Consider the following 16,398-nt stretch of genomic DNA (forward strand, 5'->3'; position numbering starts at 1 on the left):
GGTGCAGCCTCTTTGGAGAACAGTGTGGAGATTCCTCAAGAAATTAAAAATAAAACTTCCCTATGACCCTGCAATTGCACTCCTGGGTATTTACCCCAAAGATACAGATGTAGTGAATAGAGGGGCCATCTGTACCCCAATGTTTATAGCAACAATGGCCACGGTTGCCAAACTATGGAAAGAACCAAGATGCCCTCAACGGACAAATGAATAAGGAAGATGTGGTCCATATACACTATGGAGTATTATGCCTCCATCAGAAAGGATGATTTCCCAACTTTTGTAGCAACACGGATGGGACAGGAAGAGATGAAATAAGTCAAGTGAAATAAGTCAAGCAGAGAGAGTCAATTATCATATGGTTTCACTTATTTGTGGAGCATAACAAATATCATGGAGGACAAGGGGTGTTAGAGAGGAGAAGGAAGTTGGGGTAAATTGGAAGGGGAGGTGCATCATGATAGACTATGGACTCTGAAAAACAATCTGAGGGGTTTGAAGTGGCGGGGGGGAGGGAGTTCGGGGTACCAGGTGGTGGGTATTATAGAGGGCACGGATTGCATGGAGCACTGGGTGTGGTGAAAAAATAATGAATACTGTTTTTCTGAAAATAAATAAAGTAATTAAAAAAAAAAGAATGCTGGATATAAGAGCACTTTACGAAACCCAACAGTGCTCTTGTACACCGGCAATAAAACAAAAAAGGTATCATTTACAGCATAAACTATGAGCAGATATCAAAATTAACAAATACTTATGATTTTTATAAAAAGAATTTCCAAATCTATTAAAATGAAAAATGAGAATGTAGATATTCTCATAATAAAAATATCAAATCTTCCCAAGCTAAATGTGTAAATTCAATGCAATCCCATTAAATTTCAGCTGAATTTTTAAGAAGAATTTACTGCCTCTAAAAAGTCATGGAAGAATAATAGTTCAGGGGCGCCTGGGTGGCTCAGTGGGTTAAGCCGCTGCCTTCGGCTCAGGTTATGATCTCAGGGTTTTGGGATTGAGCCCCACATCGGGTTCTGCTCAGCGGGGAGCCTGCTTCTCTCTCTCTCTCTGCCTGCCTCTTGGCCTACTTGTGATTTTTCTCTGTCAAATAAATAAATAAAATCTTTTTTTCTTTTTAAAGAGTTCACAAATAAAGTCAAATTTTTTGTTCTAATACAATGAAATTACTTAAATACGTGTGTAGATTATATATGACATATACGATATATAAATACTGTATGTAAATTTTTTCCTTTTTAACTTAAATTTTGATAGTTAACATATAGTGCAATATTAGTTTCTGGATTAGAATTCAGTGATTCATTATCTAAAAGAAACACCCAGTGCTCATCATAAGAAGTACCCTCCTTAATACCCATTATCCATCTAGCTCAGTCCTACTTGCCTCCCTCCATCAAACTTCATTGTTCTCTGTCATTAAGAGTCTCGTAAAGGTGTTATATGCAACTAATGAGTTGTTGAACGCTGCATCAAAAAGCAATGATGTACTGTATGCTGGTTAACTGAACATAAAAAAAAGTCTTTAATGGCTTGATTTCCTCTCGCCTTTTTTTTCTTTTCCCCCTTCCCATTCACTCATCTATTTTCTTTCTTAAGTTCCACATATGAATGAGATCATATGGCATTTGTCTTTCTCTGATTTATTTCACTACGCATAATACACTCTAGCTCTATGCATATTATTACAAATGGTAGACTGCTTTCCTTTCGATGGTTAAATAATATCCCATTGTATGTACGTGTGTGTGTATGTGTGCCACATTTTTTCAAATTTTTAAATATTCAATTAACATACAGTGCATTATTAGTTTCAGAGGGAGAATTTAGTGATTCATCAGTTGTGTATAATACCCAGGTTCATTACATTACATGCCCTCCTTAATGCTCATCACCACATCCCTCCACTCACTTTACCTCCAGCACTTGCAATTTACTTCTTACAGTTAAGAGTCTATTATGGTTTGTTTCCCTCTATGATTTAGTCCTATTTTATTTTTAACTCCCTTTCTCTATGATACTTTGTTTTGTATCATAAATCCCACATTTATGAGTGAAATCATATAATTGTCTTTATCTGCATGACTTATTTCCCTTAGCATAACACTCTCCAATTCCAGGCACATCACTGTGAAGGGCAAGATTTCAATTTTTGATGGCTAGGTAGTATTCCTGTGTGTGTGTGTGTGTGTGTGTGTGTGTGTGTGTGTGTGTTTGCTATAAACACTGGAGTGCAGGTGCCTCTTCAGATCACTGTTTGTATCCTTTGGGTAAATACTCAGTGGTGAAGTTGCTGGGTCCTATGGTGGCTCTATTTTTACCTTTTTGAGGAACATCCATACTGTTTTCCAGTGTGGCTGTACCGGCTTGCATTTCCACAGGCAGTGTAAGAGGGTTCCCTGTTCTTTGCATCCTTGCCAACATTTGCTGTTTTCTGACTTGTTCACTTTAGCCATTCTGACTATGTGAGTTGGTATCTCACATAGTTTTGGTTTGTATTTGTATTTCCCTGATGCCAAATGATGTGGAGCACTTTTTCATGCGGCTGTTTGCCATTTGCATGTCTTCCTTGTAGAATGTCTGTTCATGCCTTCTTCTCATTTGACTGGATTGTTTTTTGGGTGGTGAGTTTGAAAAGTTCTTTACAGATATTAGATACCAGCCCGTTATCTGATAGAACATTTGTAAATGTCTTCTCCCATTTTGTAGATTGTCTTTGGTTTAGTCAACTTGTCCTTTGCTATGCAAAGCTTTTCTCTTGATGAAGTCCCAAAAGTTCATTTTTGCTTTTGTTTCTCTTGCCTTTGAAGATGTGTCTAGCAAAAAGTTGCTGTGGCCGAGGTCAAGAGCTGCCTGTGTTCTCCTCTAGGACTTTTGATAGATTCCTATCTCACATTTAGGGCTTTCATCTGTTTTGAGTTAATTTTTGTGAAGGTGTAAGACAGTGGTTCACTTTCATTCTTCTATACATGGCTCTCCAGTTTTTCCAGTACCATTTGTTGAAGAGACTGTCCTTTTCTCATCAGATATTCTTTCCTGCTTTGTGGAAGATTAGCGGGCCACACAGAGGAGGCCACACATTTCTGGGTTACCTATTCTGTTCCACTATCTATATGCCTGTTTTTGTGCTCGTACTATTCTGACTTGAAATGATGATTACATCTTTGTAATTTTGCTCAAGGTCCAGAGTTGTGATGCCACCAGATTTGGTTTGCTTTTACAACTTTCCTCTGGCTATTTGGGTTGTTTTCTCAGTCCATACAAATTTTAGGGTTGTCTGTTTCACTTCTGTGAAAAATATTGACGATATTTCCATAAGGACTGCATTGAATGTACAGATCACTCTGGGTAGCACAGACATTTCAAAAATGTTTGTTGTTCCAATACATGTACATAGGAAGTTTTTCCATTTCTTTTGTGTCTTCCTCTATTTCTTTCATAAGTGTACTATAGTTTCCAGAGTACAGATCCTTTTTCCCTTTGGTTAGGTTTATTCCTATGTATCTTATGGTTTTTGGTGCACGTGTAAATGGGAGCAATTCCTTGATTTCATTTTCTTTTTTTTTTTTTTTAATGTTTTTTTTTTTTTTTAAAGATTTTATTTATTTATTTGACAGAGAGAGATCACAAGTAGGCAGAGAGGCAGGCAGAGAGAGGAGGAAGCAGGCTCCCTGCCGAGCAGAGAGCCCGATGCGGGACTCGATCCCAGGACCCTGAGATCATGACCTGAGCCGAAGGCAGCGGCTTAACCCACTGAGCCACCCAGGCGCCCCCTTGATTTCATTTTCTGTTGCTTCATTGTTGGTGTACAAAAATGCAACTGATTTCTGTGTATTGATTTTACATCCTGCCACATGACTGAAATCCTGTATGAGAGCTAGCAATTTTGGGGTGCAGTCTTTGGATTTTCAACATAGAGTGTCATGTCATCTGTGAAGTGTGAGACTTTGACATCTGTTGTGCTGATTTGGATGCCTCTTATTTCTTTTTGTTGTCTGATGCTGAGGCTAGGACTTCTAGCAATATATTGAGCAACAGTGGTGAGAGTGGACATCCCTGTCGTGTTCCTGACCTTGGGGGGAAAGCTCTCAGTTTTTCCCCCTTGAGGATATTCATTGTGGGCTATTTGTAGATGCCTTTTATGATACTGAGGTGTATTCTCTCTATCCCTACACTGCACAGTTTTTATCAAGAACAGATGTTATATTGTCAAATGCTTTTTATGCATCAAGAGGATCATAAGGTTTTTGTCCTTTATTAGTGTGATGTATGCACATTGCTTGATTTGTAGATGTTGAACCAGCACAGGAATAAATCCCACTTGATCCTAGTGAAAAATCCTTTTAATGTATTGTTGGATCCTAAGAGCTAGTATTTTGATGAGAATTTTTCTATCCATCTTCATCAGAGATTTCGTCTGTAATTCTTTTGGTGGGGTCTTTGGCTTTGGGACCAAGATAATGGGGGGCACCTGGATGGCTCAGTTGGTTAAGTGTCTGTCTTTGGCTGAGGGTATGATCCCAAAGTCCAAGGACTGAGTCCTGAAATCAAGCCCCACATCGGGCTCCCTGCTCAGTGGGGAGTCTGCTTCTCCCTTTCTCTCTGCTCCACCCCCTACTCATATTTTCTCTCACTCACACTCTCAAATAAATAAATATTTAAAAAAAAAAAAAGGTAATGCTGGCGTTACAGACTGAGTCTGGAAGTTTTTCTTCCATTTCTACTTTTTCAAACAGCTTCAGAAGAATATGTTTTAATTCTTCTTTAAATGATGGGTAGAATTCCGCTGGGAGGACCCCTGGACCTGAACTCCTTTGTTGGGAGATTTTTTATTACTGCTTCAATTTCCTTGCTGGTTATGCATCTGTTCAGGTTTTCTATTTCTTCCTGTTTCAGTTTTGGTAGTTTATGTTTCTAGGAATGCATCCATTTCTTCCAGATTACCTAATTTGTTGCAACACAGTTGCTCACAATATTCTCTTAAACTTTGTTGTTGTTGTTGTTGTTTGTATTATCAGTGTTGGTTCTGATCTCTTTATGATTTATTTGGGTCCTTTCTCTTTCTTTTTGATAAGTATGGCTAGGGGTTTATCAATTTTGTTAATTCCTTCAAAGAACCAGTTCCTTGTTTTGTTGATTTATTGGGTTTCTTTTTTGTTTGTTTGTCTCTCATTGATTTCTGTTCTAATCTATATTATTTCTCTTCTCCTACTGGATTGAGGTTTCATTTGCTGGTCTTTCTCTAGTTCCTTCAGGTATAAAATTAGGTTTTGTATTTGAGACTTTTCTTGTTTCTTGAGAAAGGCTTGCATTGCTATATACTTCCCTCTTAGGACAACCTTTGCTTCCTCCCAGAGGTTCTGAACTGTTGCGTTTTCATTTCCATTTGCTTCCATGAATTTTTAAATTCTTCTTTAATTTCCTGGTTGACCTGTTCATTCCTTAGTAGGATGCTCTTTATCCTCCATGTATTTGTGTTTTCTCCAAATTTTTCCTTGTGATTCAGTTCAAGTTTCAAAGCACACTGGTTTGAAAATATGCAGGCAATATTCCCAATATTTTGGTACCAGCTGAGACCTGATTTGTGATCCTGTATGTTAATTATTCTGGAGAATGTCCCATATGCACTCAAGAAAAATGTGTATTCTGTTGCTTTAGGATGAAATGTTCTGAATAGATCTGTGAAGCCCACCTGGTCCAGTGTATCATTCAAAGCCCTTTTTTTCTTGTTGATCTTTGCTTAGATGATCTGTCCTTTGCTATGAGTGGAGTGTTAACGTCCCCTAATATTACTGTATTATTTTCAGTAAGTTTATTTGGTTTGTATAATTGGCTGCTCCCAATTTAGCAGTATAAATATTTATAACAGATTTTCTTATTAGATAAACCCTTTAATTATGATACAGTATCCCTCTTCTTCTCTTATTACAGTCTTTGGTTTAAAATCTAACTTGATATAAGGGTTGCTACTCCAACTTCCTTTGATGCACATTAGTATGATAAATGGTTCTCTATCCCCTCACTTTTTTTTTTTTTTAAGATTTTATTTATTTGACAGAGAGAGAAAGAAAGAGGGAAAACAAGCAGGGGGAGGGAGGAGGGAGAAGCAGGCTTCCTGCAGAGCAGGGAGCCCAATGTAGGGCTTGATCCTAGGACCCTGGGATCATGACCTTAGCTAAAGGCAGACACTTAACGACTGAGCCACCCAGGTTCCTCCCTCCCCCTCCAATCTGGGGGTGTCACTGGGTCTAAAATGAATCTCTTGTAGACAGCATATCGGGGTTCTTTTTAAATCTACTCTATTATCCTATGTCTTTCGATTGGAGCATTTAGCCTATTTACATTCAGAGTAATTACTGAAAGATATGAATTTAGTGCCATTGTTATTACCTGTAATGTCACTGTTTTGGTGTAATGCCCTTATTCCTTTCTGGTCTTTGTTACTTTTGGGCTATCTCTATGTTTATAGTACCCCTTTTAATACTTCTTACAGGGCTGGTTTAGTGATCACAAATTCTTTTTGTTTCTGTTTGTTTTGGCAGCTTTCTATCTCTCCTTCTATTCTGAATGACAGCCTTGCTGTATCAAGTATTCTTGGCTGCATTGTTGAATGTTGAATATATCATGCCTGTCCTTTCTGGCCTGTCAGGACTCAATGGCCAGGTCTGCTGCCAACCTTATGTTTCTACCCTTTGAGGTTAAGAACCTCTTGTCCCGAGTTGCTTTCAAGATTTTCTCTTTATTTCTGAAACTTCTAAGTTTCACTATTTTATGTCAAGGTTATTGATTTTGAGGGTGATTTTCTGTGCTTCCTGGACTTGAAAGCCTATTTCCTTCCCCAGGTTAGGGGATATCTCTGCTTTAATTTGTTCAAATAAACCTTCTGCCTCCCCGCCTTCCTTTGGGACCCCAATAATTCTAATATTATTTTGCTTTATAGTATTGCTGATCTCTTGAATCCTCCCCTGGTGATTCAGTAGTTATCTCTCTCAGTTTCCTTATTCTCCATCCTTTTGTCTTCTGTATCACTGATTCCCTCTTCTGCCTGATTTATCCTAGCAGTTAGAGTCTCCATTTTTTAATTGCATCTCAGTAATACCCTTTTTGATTTTGACCTTATTATATTTTAGTTCTTTTATTTCTCCAGTAAGGGATTCTTTATTGTCTTCTATGCTTTTTTCAAACCAGGCAGTAGCTTTATATTCATTGTTTGAATTCTAGTTCTGACATCTTACTTATCTCCATATTGATTAAATAACTGGAGTGAGTACTGCCTTTTGTCCTCTTTTTTGGAATGAGTTCTTCCACCTTGTCATTATGTCCAGAGAACTAAAGATGAAAGAGAGGGAAGATACAAAAACAGCAACAATGAAACCAGAAAAATACACACTATACAAATCAGTAGAGAACAGAAACCAAAGGAAAGAAAGAAAAATAAGAATAAATCAAACAGAATGTTGAACAGAAGAATAAACTATATTGTGGGTGTATTTTGTTTGTTAGAAGAAACTAGATCCCAAAATGGGAAAGAAAAACTTATATACACACAAAAATGTGGTTGAATACAATGAAAGGAAGCCAAAAATGAAAAAAATATTTATAAATCTTAAGTGAAAAAATGAAAGTTAAAAAAGACACAAGTAAAGAATTGATATGATAAGAAAACAGCTGAAAAGGATAAAATATAAAACTGAAGGACTAAAGAATGAGAGCAGAAAAACATACATTGGGGCGCCTGGGCGGCCCAGTGGGTTAAGCCGCTGCCTTCGGCTCAGGTCATGATCGCAGGGTCCTGGGATCGAGTCCCGCATCGGGCTCTCTGCTCAGCAGGGAGCCTGCTTCCTCCTCTCTCTCTCTCTGCCTGCCTCTCTGCCTGCTTGTGATCTCTCTCTGTCAAATAAATAAATAAATAAATCTTTAAAAAAAAAAAAAAAACATACATTAATCAGAAGAGAACAGAAACCAAAAAGAAAAGAAAAGGAAAAAAATGGGAATAAAATCAGATAAGAAGTTGAACAGAATATTAAACTAGATCCTGAGTGTATTTTGGTCTGTTTGTTAGAAGAAACTAGATCCTAAAATAGGTAAGATAAACTTATGTATATACAAAAAATTTAGTTGAATACAATGAAAGGAAGCAAAAAATAAAAAAATACATATATAAACCATAAGTGTAAAAATAAAAATTAAAAATGACTTAAAGAAAGCATTGATAAAATAAGAAAATAGCTGAAAAGGCAAATAAAATATAAAACTCAAAGATTAAGGAATAATAAGAATAAACCACAAATACTACATAAACTGGAGTTTTACAGTTCTGTATTATCAGTAAACTTGCTATTTACCAGAAGTTGCTGATAAGACTTCTGGGCGAGGGGCCTGTTGCATATTCCCTGGTGTCTTTGCCTGGGTGGAACTGAACCGCCCTTGCCAGGGGGCCAGGCTCAGTGTATACAGATCCAGACTGCACTTTGTAGTGCTCTTTTGCACCTTGAAGGCATTTTGCACTGATGTGGGGGATGAAAATGGTAGTGACCCAATCTCTAGACCCAGATCTAAAAGTTCATGCCTCCTACTTGAGCCCTCACAGAAGAGGAGTCAATCACTCATATCTCCCTGGCTTCTGTCCAAATTATGTGTTCACCCAGCCTGTGATGAACATTTTTCTCTCAGGCAAATAACCCTGATTCAAGTTTCCAAACTTATGGACTTTTGTGGCATGCACCCATACCACACCTCCTGGGAGACAGAGGAGGGTCTCCTTGTGGTTCACCCTCTTGCCGGACCCTTGCTCAGAAAGTGGTGGCACAACTATGCAGCGGTTTGCAGTTTGTGCCAACACCAAGCAGAAAGCCAGCACCTGAACTCACTGTTTGTAACCGGTTTCTCTGCTGGAAAGCTTGGGATCTCTGCTGCACTTAGGCACTCCCTTTCTTTTTGTGACCCCAGGGATCCTGAGACCATGCTGTCTCACCTGGGATTCCACCCTGCTCTGCCTCCTGAGCACATTTCAGGCAAACTTCTAAAAGTTCCAATTTTGTACTCTGCTGCCTGTAAGACATTTTGGTACCTGGCTTATGGAGGGTCTCTCCCCCAGTGGTTTATCTTGGGATATATCACCTCAGATTCATGTCTCCATACCTCCTACCTTACAAGTGGTTGTTTTTCTATTTGTAGAATTGTGCATTTCTTTCCTCAGATCTCTGGTTGCAGGTTTTCAGAATGATCTGACAACCATCTAGACGCTTTTAAGGGACAAAGAGCCCCTGAGAGAAACTAAGATCTCCAACTCCCTTGCCATCGTACCTCTGTTGCTTACCACATCTTCTTTATTGGACATTTGGGCTCTCTCCACAGTTTGACTATTGTTGATAATGCTGCTAAGCCAATTTTGAGAAAGTATAAAGGAAGTGATGGGGCAACTTGCCTTCTTGTGTTGCAATACATTATTATAAAGCCATATAAACAAAAACATTCTGTTCCTCAGCAACTCAGACTGAAGGGAGAGAACACAGTGTTCAGAAATACATATATACATGAAAATTTGATGTATAATAATAGAATCACAGAACAGTGTGGATAGAATGGGTTATTTACTAGATGCTTCTGGGAAAATTGGCTCATGATATTAGAGAAAGGTAAGTTAGACCCTTTAATCTCAGTTCATATGTAAAAATGGACCTGCTGGTCACTAAAGACCTAAACATAAGTTATAAAAAGGCAAACAGAAGAAAAATACAAGGGAATGTTTTTGTAGAAAAAAATACCAAGACCTAAATGTTTATCGTGAAAAAATTTACAGGTCTGAGTACAACAAAATAGTGAAAAATATCACAGATTTTGTTTGAAGTATCTCATGAAAAATGCTAATAGTAAGATGACCAGATAACTGCAATGTCCACACCTAGGAATTAATATCTAGACATACAATGAACTCTGGAGGATGGGGTTGGGAAGGAAATCATGAAACCCAAAAGAAAACAGGCAGAGGGTATCAATGGGAACTTCACAGAAGGGGCAAGACTGAAGGACCTGAGGAGCCACAAGTACTTATACTGAACACTCAGACAAATGCAAATTAAAACAAAAGCAGCCCAAATCAGAGAGGTGGATCTTACCAAGTAGGGAGTAGACTGTAGGCCAAGTCCAAAATGGGCATGGCACTAGGTAGAGGGGGCAAAAGCAGCTCAGGGACTGTCCACAGGGAAGTGATAATTTAAATGTGGTACTGCAAACTGCAGAAACCTATACAGCAGTTAGGGTAACAGAAAAGATGTTCACAGAGTTGACAGAGGCAGATTTAAAACAGAGATAAATAATAGAACAAAGTCTGCACATGGAATAATACCAGTACATAATTTTAAAACAGAAAGCACCGACCAACAGAGTGTATTTTATAAGAATGTGACTTGTGTGAGAATACAGGTATCAAATGCATTACAACAGGCACCTAGAACTGGGCTAGCCAAGAAAGGGAATGGGGAGCAAGAATCAGAAATAGCAGAACAGATGACATAAACCAAACTAAAAGTTCCTGCATAGACTAATAATGGCCACATTCTGCCATAAAGGTCTGATATAAAAACTAAAAAGGAAAGGATAGAAAAAACATGCCAGAAAATCATTACGATGCTAAATCAGCTTTAAATACTTTGTCTATTTAGCAAGGTTTGAGTTCAGTGGTCAGTCCGGTTACATATCCCAGCTTCTGGGGTTAGTTTCACAGCTACATGATCACAGAAATACCAATGTCACTAGGACTTTGTTTCCTTACCTACAAAAGGAGGAGTAGGATTAGATAATCTAATCTCTGAGGTTGCTTCCAATTCTTTCTAGAGTCTACCCATTCATAGTTCTTCACTAAAACTCAAACATTGCAATTTAAAATTCAATTGTACCAATCTTTCTTCTTTTTATTTGGTTATTAACTTTCGCAAAGTCAACCCTCCTCCAATAAAAAACAAACTGAAATATTTAGGATTAGTAAAGTTCTCGGAACTATCAAAAAAAACCACAACAGAATTTCACTCTAAATCACTTCAACATTAATTTTGTAGTGCCACTTCTTAGACACTACAGATCTACTAATGGTTTAAAAAGATTTATGAGGATGGCAGAGCTTTTTATATCTTAAATCACACAGAACTGATTCTCAAAGCGTGCTTGTACTATCATAAGAAAATGATGCATCTGAGAAAACAAAGTACCTTTCCAGCTGACACAAGGCCCCAGTTTTCTGTTTTGATCTTGTTCTTCTAACGGTGTCCTGTCCACCTGAATCCCAGAGTCTTCTCTACTTAAGGGATGTTGACCATCTTCATCTTCGCTGTCTTCAGACCAATTCTGATTAAAAAGGGAATACATCTTACTCTTAAGAATGTATGGTGACTGGAGCTATTTAGATGAAAAGATTAATAAAATTTCAGAAAAAAAGCAAAAATTACACCTAATGACACTTCTTTCTAAATTTGTTGAAAATTACTATGACAGCCTGGAATTATTTTTGGTGGCAAAACCTCCAAGGTTAAAAGATACTCCTTCAAGGATACTTACTTTCATTCCATTCAGCTTCCTAGTACTATTGATTCAGTGCAAAATCTTAATAAATCTTTGATAATAAACTAATTTAGTGAAGAGTGTTTTTGCTTTAGTTAAGTTGCTCTAGGGTGGAAGGAGCCACAAAAATAATGTATCCCTTGGCATATATTTATATTTTCAATAACAAAACTAATGCCACTTACTGGTGTGTCTACATTTGGACCAAGATCAATTTCTTCACCTTCCATCAAGTATTTTCCCCAGTCAAAATCATCTTTCTTTTCTAAAATGTAACAAATATTTTATCAGCATTATCACAAATATGTGGGGGAAAAGATCCCCAAACTATAGGAAAAAAGTCTAACAAAACCCAAAATAAAATGCACCCAGGAGATGACAAAGTTCAAAAATACTGAAACACTCAATAAATTGATATTCTAATACATTTTAAAATTTAACTTTATCTTCAAAGTGATTTTTCTCTTTATATAATCAAAACTAGTTTAAAGTCAGAACTTAAAATCTTAATTTGCAAATGTATCCAAAGCAAGAGAAATTTTTACAAGTTTTTATAAAATGTCTGATAAGTAATAAAAACAATTTCACTTTTGTTATATATTAAACATTTGGCAACATACCCACTTCTTTATCTCTTGGTGTTTCCACATAATTGCTGTTTGAAGGAGAATCAGATAGACACAGAAGAAGTGACAGTATGGAATAATGTGCATCTGTCTTTAAAACAAAAAATGAAGATATGAATCACTGAGGTTGGTGAGAGCTTTCAAAAGTAGTTTAAGAAAAGATAACCCTTTGTCAATTATGTCCCCAATATTTTTTCTAGCTTGAGAAATTGTGAATTGTATCTAAATAAATCCTAATCTCTAAACCTTTTTTAGAGTTCAAATGTGTACACATAAAAAAACATGTCAAAAATGCATTACCTGGGCTAGGCAAGATTGCAGAGGAGCGGGGGACTCTGTTTCAACCAGTCCCCTGAATTTAGCTAGATTATCTACCAAGCCACTCTGAAATCCATGAAATTAGCCTGAAACATAAGATTATGTGTCTGGATCTCTACGAGGGCAGAGGGACTGATGAGTCAAGAGGTATGAAGGACAGAATTGTGACTGCATGGGCAGATGTCAGAGGATAAACAGAAAAGGAGGGAGCTACCAGAAGCTAGCCATTGGAAAGCAATACCCCAGTGTAAGAGTGTCCTGTGCCTGGGGACCAGTGACAGCTTCCAGAGCAATGGTGGAGGCATGGGAAGGGCTTGATAACAGCACCTAAACAGAATCTAGGAGCTTAAGGGGAAACTGTCAGACCTGGGCAGCTGCAGGTGTGGACCTGTGTCAGCAGACCCAAGAGGCCCACCACCACCACCACCGGTTCTGTGACTGCCCATGCCCAAGAGGATCCAGTGCAGACCTGGGGGCTAGCTGCTGCCACCTGCCCAGACTGGGATTGCTCATGGTTTTGGAGGCACAAGGGGCAGAGACAACTGGTGCCTGGGTCAACCACTGAGAGCATCGTTGGGGACGTGTACCACCTATGGAAGACTGCAGTTTCCAGCGGCGCTTACAGAGGGAGAAACTGTTCCAGAGGATTCAGAGAGGAGCAGACTGTGGTTTCTCTCCTCTGGGGCTGAGGTCTGGATGCAGATATTTTCCTTTGCTCTGACCCCTTGAAAAGGTACGAAAGCCAGAGAACAAAAGCCATCAGAGAACAAAAGCCCAAAACACCAGTTTCCCAAACCCTTGATAGGGGGCAGGACAACTCCTCCCAAGCAGGGTTACCTGAAAAATAATGTGGCAGGCCCCTCCCCCAGAAGACAAGCTGGAAGAACAAGAGGAAGACAACCTGAGGTTCCTCTAAAACTGTAAAACCATGGATGGGACTGGAAGAGATTATGCTGAGTGAAATAAGTTAAGCAGAGAGAGTCAATTATCATATGGTTTCACTTGTTTGTGGAGCATAACAAATAGCATGGAGGATATAGAGAGATGGAGAGGAGAAGAGAGTTGAGGAAAATTGGAAGGGGAGGTGAACCATGAGAGATTATGGACTCTGAAAAACAACCCGAGGGTTTTGGAGGGGCGTGAGGTAGGAGGTTGGGGGAGCCAGGTGGTAGGTATTAAGGAGGGCACGGATGCATGGAGCACTGGGTGTGGTGCAAAAACAATGAATTTTGTTACACTGAAAAGAAATTTAAAAAACAAAAAAGAAAGAAAAAAAAAACTGTAAAACCCCAACACCAGGGGAAGAGTATATTGAGTACTGGTCTTGCCTCATAGCCTGTGTATTTCTTAGACACAATTTTTAAAAAATTCTTTTTCATGATTCTTCTGTGTTTTTTTTTCTTTTTACCTACTTATCATTCCAACTAGATGTTTAATACAACATACTTCATAGTAATTTTTAACTTGTACTTTTTCACACCCATACTTTTTTTTTCTTTTTTTATATATAGGGATATAAGCTTCCATGTAGTCCTTTTTTCCCTATTCAGTACTACCTTTTTTAATCTCCCTGTAACTCTGGGAAGTAGTGCTCTCTAACAAAGAGAACAAAAATACACCCAGGAAGAACTGAAACACCCTACCTCAACTGAGAGATTATAGCCCCCTTCACCTCACCATCCCCCCCACTTTTTTTGAACTTTATAAATCTTATTCTTGAGTTCATTTTGGCTGGGTTTTTTTGGATAGGCTTCTGATTGCTCTACATTTTCCCAGGGTGCTCCTTGCCTGGATTGTAGTTGATATTTTCAACTCCATATATCCCCTCAACCACCACTCAACAGAATGACAAACAAAAAAAAGAAAAGAAAGGAAAAAAAAGAAACAGACACAATGGCCTTTCCTGCAGACCTAATGGATATGGATATAAGCAGGATGTTTGAAATAGCCTTCATGGTAACAATTATTAAGACGATAGCATTGAGAAAACCACTGATGGCAACACAGAATCTCAAGGGCAGAAATGACAGCTAATCAGGCCGAACTTAAAAATGCTATGAATGAGAAAGAGTCTATAATAGATACTCTAGTTGCTAGGGTAAATGAGGCAGAAGAACAAATTAGTGATCTAGAAGATAAACTGATAGGAAGGAACAGGAGGAGGTCTGGAACCAACAGCTTAAAATCCATGAGAACAGACTTAGAGAAATCAATGACGCCATTAAACGTTCCAATGTCACAATTTTGGCGATCCCTGGGGGTGGGGGTGAAGAGAGAAAGAGGACTAGAAGATATATTGGAGCAAATTGTAGCTGAGAACTTCCCTAATCTGGGGAAGGAAAGAAGCATTTGTGTCCTAAGACTGGGAAGAACAGACCAATGCCCCCGCATGTAATACCAAAACTCACAAATCTTGGAACCAAGGAAGCCGCCCTAAGCGCAGTTAGGGGGAAGAGATTCCTTATGTACAGAGGAAGGAATGTCAGAATAATGTCAGACCTGTCCACAGACACATGGCAAGTCAGAAAGGTTTCTGTATATGGGCCAGTACCCTAGAAATACTGAACATTGATGAAAGAAATTGAGGAAGACACAAAATGATGGAAAAATATTCCATTCTCATGGATTGGAAGAATAAACTTTGTGAAAATATCTATCCTCCCCAAAGCAATTTACACTTCCAATGCCATCCCTATTAAAATACCATTGGCATTTTTCAAAGAGCTGGAATAAACAAGCCTAATGTTTGTATGAAACCAAAAAAGATGCCGAATCACCAAGGGAAAGATGAAAAAGAAAACCACACCTGGGGGCATCACATTGCCTGACTTCAAACTATATTACAAAGCTGTGATCACAAAGACAGAATGGTATTGGCACAAAAACACACACAGACCAAGGGAACAGAATAGAGCCTCCAGATATGGACCCTCAACTCTATGGTCAACTAATCTTTGATAAATCAGGATAAAATATCCAATGGAAAAAAGACAGTCTCTTCAATAAATGGTACTGGGAAAATTGGACAGCTACACACAGAAGAATAAAATTGGACCACTGCCTCACACCATATACAAAGATCAACTCTAAATAGATTAAAGACTTCAATGTGAGACAGGAATCCATCAAAATCCTACAGAACACTGGCAGTTACCTCTTTGACATCGGCCACAGTAACTTTTTCCAAGACATGTCTCCAAAGGCAAGGGAAACAAAAGCAAAAATGAACTGCTGGGACTTCACCAAGAAAAAAGCTTCTGCCCAGCAAAGGAAACACTCAACAAAACTAAGAGGCAGCCCATGGAATGGGAGAAGATATTGGCAAATCACATTACACATAAAGGGCTCATATCCAAGATCTATAATGAACTTTTCAAACTCACACTCAAAAATAAATAACCCAGTCAAAAAAGGGCAGAAGACATGAACAGACACTTCTCCAAAAGAAGACATATGAATGGCTATACAGACACATGAAGAGATTTTCAACATCACTAGCCATCAGGCAAATACAAATCAAAACCACAATGAGATACCACCTTACAACAGTTAGAATGGAAAAAATTAACAAAACAGGATACAAACTGTTGGTGAGGGATGTGGAGAAAGGGGAACCCTTTTACACTGCTGGTGGGAGTGCAAGCTGGTACATCCACTCTGGAAAACAGTATGGTGGTTCCCCAAAATGTTACAAATAGAGTTACCCTATGACCCACTAGTTGAACTAGTAGGTACTTACCCTAAAGATACAGATGTAGTGAAAAGAAGGGGCACCTGCACCCCAATGTTCATAGCAACAATGTCCACAATAGCCAAACTGTTGAAGGAGCCGAGATGCCCTTTAACAGATGAATGGATAAAGAAGATGTGGTACATAAAACAA

The 16,398-nt window shown here is 38.5% G+C and overlaps 1 protein-coding gene across 1 annotated transcript in view; it reads right to left on the reverse strand.

Moving 5' to 3' along the window:
* TUBGCP5 (tubulin gamma complex component 5) overlaps window positions 1–16,398 on the reverse strand; it is a 109,726-nt gene that overhangs the window by 88,404 nt on the left and 4,924 nt on the right. The window contains exons 4-6 of the mRNA XM_059372063.1: window positions 12,192–12,288; window positions 11,757–11,836; window positions 11,223–11,358 (exon numbers count right to left, since the gene is read on the reverse strand). Coding sequence (XP_059228046.1) covers window positions 11,223–11,358; window positions 11,757–11,836; window positions 12,192–12,288 — 313 coding nt within the window. The remainder of the gene's footprint in view (window positions 1–11,222; window positions 11,359–11,756; window positions 11,837–12,191; window positions 12,289–16,398) is intronic.

Source organism: Mustela nigripes, chromosome 13 (genome assembly GCF_022355385.1).
Source record: "Mustela nigripes isolate SB6536 chromosome 13, MUSNIG.SB6536, whole genome shotgun sequence".
Taxonomy (NCBI): domain Eukaryota; kingdom Metazoa; phylum Chordata; class Mammalia; order Carnivora; family Mustelidae; genus Mustela; species Mustela nigripes.